The following is a 5,773-nucleotide window of genomic DNA, read 5'->3' as shown; positions in this document are numbered from 1 at the left end:
GTTGAGCTCTGCTTATGCAGTAGTATCATGACATCTACATAAAAACGCAGTTAAACACATTAAAGTCTCGTGATATTCAATATTTATCCATTTCAATCCATTTAAAATGGAATTAAACGGGATTTTATTTCAGTTTTCTAGATGGGAAGCTCCTGAGAATGATGAAGATTTTCAGTTAGTGATTTTAATTTCAATAACGTAAGACTTGGTTAGAGTAAATACAGCAACAACGTCTTCAATCCAGCTTCATTTTTATTACAATAAATACACATATACATAGTTTACAAATCGGTGCGTTCAGGCTCCACAGGTTAGGCCAGCATGGCGATGTGAAACTAGGTCATAACTGACAACATTTATACTGGGGATCATTAACCAGACCTCCTCGTGCATGTGTGGGAAAAAACCCTGAAGGGATGAAAATACATCAGTCTCTTACAGCGGGATAAAAAAGGTCAAGTTTCCCAAATATTTCACCACAGTGTTCGACTTCTTTACGTTTATACAAAAATAGGAAACACGTGAAAACACTTCTGCTCGGGCTTCATGCGGGAAAGTTTTTGTCCCGTGATGCCATAACAATGACTGAAACAGCGCAGAGTAAGTGCCAGCAGGGACTTTGGTGGGACTCTTCTTCCTCAGATGGGTGACACCTCCTTCTCCTCTGAGGCAGAGGCCGGAGACAGAGACTCCTCATCCTCTGAGCGTGAATAGTCCGTGTGGCCCGTGGTGCACTTGCACCCGCTGTGCGCGCTCCTCTGGGTGGCTTTACCCTCCTTCTTGTGCTTCACTCTGCGGTTCTGAAACCAGATTTTCACCTGTTTCTCTGAAAGATTTAAATACGTGGCTATTTCGATTCTTCTCAGTCTGGACAGATACATGTTCGTGGAAAACTCCCTTTCAAGTTCCAGGAGCTGTGTGCTTGTGAAAGCTGTGCGCATCCTCTTTCCATTCTGTATGTGGCTGCTCTCAGAGGCGCCTGATGGAGGAAAAAAACAAGATTTTTAATTATTAAAAGTTTTAAACACAATGGGGGCTGGAAATGACAACAATCGTGCGTAATCGTTTTGCGTAAAAGCAGAAATGAACATCCAAGCTCCTTCAAGGAGCGGGGATTTCAGAAGGCTGTCAAGCATGAAACTCCTGGAGGAGCTTTCAGAACAGACTCTAGAAATAAATAGAAGATTTGGTATAACTGAAGAGGATCTGACCATCGTTTCATCTTTTTTATAACAGCCAAATCAAATTTTGTTTAAAAAATGTCTGCCAGAGAAAGTCTGACCAAATTGAGGCACAACAATCGTGCGTAATCATTGTGCGTAAAAGCAAAGACGTACATACAATTGTCAGGAAGTGCATCATGAAGTACAGAAGACAATCAAACAGGTGCAGAGCAGAGCAGTGCGCACAAACAGTATCAAATCTGTGTCTTACCAAGAGAGAGACAGTGGTATCTCCTGGGATCTGTGACGCTGAAGGTAGGCGTGCAGACAGCTGTATGTCCCGGGTGTGCGAGCGCAGGAGACTGCTGATGCGTTATCCTCTGACAGAACTGCGCCTCCGCTCCTGGAAACTGACTCTTCAGCATGGGGATGCCGCTGCGGGACGAGTGGATGTGGGACGTGACGCACAGCGGGCAAACACAGAAAGTGCCGTTTTTCCTGGAAGGGCACACCGGCGCGCTGACCGTCATCACGCCGGGAGAGTGCATGCTCAGGGGGAGAAGGAAGTCTTGTCCTGGATGCTCGGGCGGTCCAGGGCGCACAGAGTCCTTAATGATTAAAGAATCGACGTAGAAAGACCTCGACATGGCTGCTCCGCTGGTCACTGCCTGATAGCTGATTCTCATCTGAGCCCCTCGGGACTCCCAAAGGTGCTTATGTTTGATGCTTCAACAAAAGGGACCCCGAAGAGGGTTGGCCCTGCAGCGTCACCCACGTGCGCACCCGGCTCCAAGGGTTTATACTGTCAGCGACCCAAACCACGTGATTTCTCCAAGGGCCTCCAATCACAACTTGCAGATTTACTCTTTTTATCCTCGAATTTAGAAAAAGTCTCGGACTCGAGGATAAAACAAGCAGCCACACGGGAATAATACAGTTATGGATTTGAAATGAACTTTCTCCAAAGTTCACCGACTCCATGCTGGAGCTTTTACTAGTAAACTTGTAAACAATCAACAAACAAACAATAAGTTAAGCCCCAAAATAAACGTTTAAGCCAAGTGTAAATGAACTCGTCAGAGGCTTTTCTTAAACTGTTGAATATCCTCCTTAAATCATGCCTCAGAGGGATGAACCCAGCATGTCTAATACCCAGCAGATGAGACAGACTGATCAGGGACACAGGCTATAGATATTAGCTTAGAGTTTTAAGAAAATCAACATGAATTTGACCGTTTCTCTTCTTTTTTGGTGAACTGTTCCTTTATCCTGCAGTCTACAGTCATTGGGCATCCTCTGGACCAGTGATGCTCCACGCATGGCTCTTTCCTGTCTTCATTTGAAATATTATTCTCTCAGAAAACCTTAAACAGGGGAACTTTGACCTCACCATTATCCATGGCAATCACATTAATCAGTCAACTTTTATTTTTGTCTGTATATTTCCAATGCTCCTGTTTATCATATTTTCCTTTTTTGACCACTTTTAATCCGTTTTTATCTGCTTGAAGCTCACGTTTGCGACTTCTTTCTAGAATTTTTGCCCATTTTTACCAAAGCTATCCCATTTTGCCACTTTTTCACCAGTTCTTTTGCTTTTTGCAAATTTTTTAACCTTTTCTTTTTTTGCATTTTTTGCCCATGTAAGCTGTTTTGCCTTTAAATGCAACTCTGTTCAGCCTCTGTGCCACTCTTTGCTGTGTCGTGCCAATTTTCCTACCTTGTTGCCCAGTTAAATCACTCTTTGCCATGTTTTTGTTGTTTTTTTTCACCACTCTCTGTCCTTTTTTGACACTTTTTCTCCCTATTTTTTCACATTTACCCATGTAATGCCTTCTTTTGCCCCTTTTTGACCAGTTTTTGCCACCTTAAACCAGTATTTATTTCGTTGACTAAAACTATTTGTTGACAGCCTTTTTTCATGACAAAAACTAGACTAAGACTAACAAAAATAGATCTGTGATGACTAAAACTGACAAATACTGAGTTCAGTTTTCATCAAGATGACTAAAACTAGACTAAAAAGTTCGTTTAGTTTCCATCAGACATTTAAACTCTGTGATATTTCTCCACTGTGGGTAAATCTGTCATGAAACAATGCAGCCGTATCTGTTCTGCCTCTCAGCTGTAGAAAGCAGGGACCCAGGTTTGGCAGGGTGCAGAGAACACACTACCATGATTTAGTACCAGATTCAGACAAGAGAATAAATGCTTGGACTGAAAGTAAAGACTAAAATGTGAGGACTTTTTATGGACTAAACCTAGACCAAAACTAAAAAGGGACAGAAATGACTAAAATGTGACCTAAACTATAACACATTTCATTTAAAGACTAAAACTTAGACTAAAATGAAAACTAAGTGCCTAAACCAACACTGCCTTTCATCTATTTTCATTGACACTTCAGCACATATTTCCACTCTTCTCCACTCACATCGTGTTTCTTGCAAAGACATTTTTTCACCAGTTTGGCTCTTTGGTTGAGTAACACTCCTCTGGACAGTGAAGTGATGGATTCGTTTTTATTAGAAACTATTTAAAGGTGATTTTCTTGGGTCTTGTGACTTCACATCAACATACAAACATCAAAATCATTTTCATCAAGTCCAAGGTAGCAATGACGCTCAGAAAGACCACAAACATGGACTCTGTGTTGCTATTTTTCCACATTTACGGTCGTTTTGGGAGATTTTGCAGCAGAATTTTGTTTTTCAGGAACATTTTGAAGTCATAGTTGTAAAATGACAAACCTGATTTTATACTCAGATGTTCATGTGTGAATCTTGGAGGAAGTAAAACCCTGACGGAGGAGAAATCTGGAGCCAGTCACTGGCATTTAAAGGTTTATTTTATAGCCTTAAACTCTGTGGATAAGGAATAAAATGAAGGTATAAATATATAATAAGGATGTTTTACAGATAACATACATGTGCAATAACATTTTATGCAACTTTTTCACCAGTTCTTTCCCTCTTTTCTCCTGCTTCTTGCTAATGGAATTTTTTTACCTTTTTATTTTTTTCTTTTGCAATTTTGGCCACTTTTTGCCCATGTAAGCTGTTTTGCCTTTAAATGCAACTCTTTTCAGCCTCTCTGCCACTCTTTGCTGTGTCGTGCCAGTTGTCCTACCTTGTTGCCCATTTTAATCACTTTTTTGCCATGTTTTTGCTGTTTTTGCACCATTTTTGCTACCTGTAACTCATTTTTTTGGTAACTTCTCACCTATTTTTGCCACTCTCTGCCATTTATAGACACTTTTTCTTCCTATTTTTTCACATTTACCCATGTAATACCTTCTTTTGACCATTTTTTCCATGTTTTTCTACTTTTTTACCATATTGCCACCTTTTTCTAGTTTTTGTCAATTTTTGCCACATTTTTCCATTGTTTGCCCATTTTTGCCATGTTTTTCCATTTTTTGCCCATTTTTTTTGCCAATTTTTGCCACATTTTTCCATTTTTGCCATGTTTTACCATTTTTTGCCACCTTAAACCAGTATAATTTTGTCGACTAAAACTATGACTAAAACTTTTCATTGACAGCCTTTGTTGTTTTTTTTTTGCAGATAACACACGCGTGTGCACATTTGAACTTTTTAAAAGTGTAAATTGAAGCTGTACTGTAACTCTCTATGACTCTTTAGGATCAATCAAAGATATCTGGCTTAGAAAGTTTTTAAAAAGTTGTTTTTAAATCCAAATACTGGATTTTTTTCCCAGCCTTTTTACACATAAATAGTTACGACTGTTTTTTTTTTGGCATTTTTTTCCACTTTTGTAAAAACCTGATTGAGGAGAGTTCTCAGATGATTTACAAGCTGGAACAGCTAACAGAAGATCAGATTTATTTCCTAAGCTGGCTGTATCCCAGAGAGACGTGGAGTGTAGATGGTTAAATAATAGAACAAATAAAAATGTCTTATTAAATTAGGGGGAATTAAGATGCTAAATGTCCAAAATATTAGCAAGTCTGCCACTGAAGAGATAAAAATATTGTTTTACTTGAAATCTGACACTGAATCAATCCCATCCAGATCTTTATTTACTCCATGCTCGATTTATTGCCCTCTAAATGCGATTTAAAGAATCGAGCACGCGACCATTAGGCACTAATTGCCCGTGGGCCTGATAATCATGATGCTCTGAATCCGGTTGGTCCACGTTTCTCCAGCAGCAATTAAAGAATTATGAAGCGATGTGGAGTCTGGGCTGCAGGTTATTCGATGGCGATTAGGATTCAATTAGAAAGTGTTTATAAAGGCCGCTCTGTGCGGGGTAAACAGGCAGCTATTTCAGAAATGCGCTAATCCCTCATCTTGTGACGATAATTAGCCAGTTTGATCCGCAGGCGGGTCAACGCTGGGTTTAGCTTCTGCTTTCATCTGCCAAGTAACGCCTCGGACCCTCAGACAGAGAGCAGCGTTAGTTTATCTGCTGACCTCAGACGGAAACGCACGCGCAACAAGCTGCTTTTTTTTGTTCTAATGCATCGTCTCCAAACGTCCTCTCCCTGGAGGAACTGGGCCTGAGGTGGAGCTGGAGCTCTCAAGAATTAGAAAGTCTTTAAAATCCAACCTCGATTAAACAAACATGTCTGACGCTCAGACAGT

At 40.4% G+C, this 5,773-nt stretch overlaps 1 protein-coding gene across 1 annotated transcript; it reads right to left on the bottom strand.

Annotated features, from left to right (window-relative positions):
- Positions 1–638: 638 nt before the first annotated feature.
- Positions 639–1,810, bottom strand: gsx2 (GS homeobox 2). The gene is made up of 2 exons (XM_041792201.1): positions 1,435–1,810; positions 639–979 (listed from the first exon to the last, which is right to left on the bottom strand). Exons 1-2 carry the CDS (start codon positions 1,808–1,810, stop codon positions 639–641), a joined length of 717 nt encoding a protein of 238 aa, XP_041648135.1.
- Positions 1,811–5,773: the final 3,963 nt, after the last annotated feature.

The sequence above is a fragment of the Cheilinus undulatus genome, linkage group 7, assembly GCF_018320785.1.
Source record: "Cheilinus undulatus linkage group 7, ASM1832078v1, whole genome shotgun sequence".
Lineage (NCBI taxonomy): Eukaryota > Metazoa > Chordata > Actinopteri > Labriformes > Labridae > Cheilinus > Cheilinus undulatus.
Note: the sequence above shows the minus strand (reverse complement) of the source record. Positions and strands in the feature narration are given on the sequence as shown.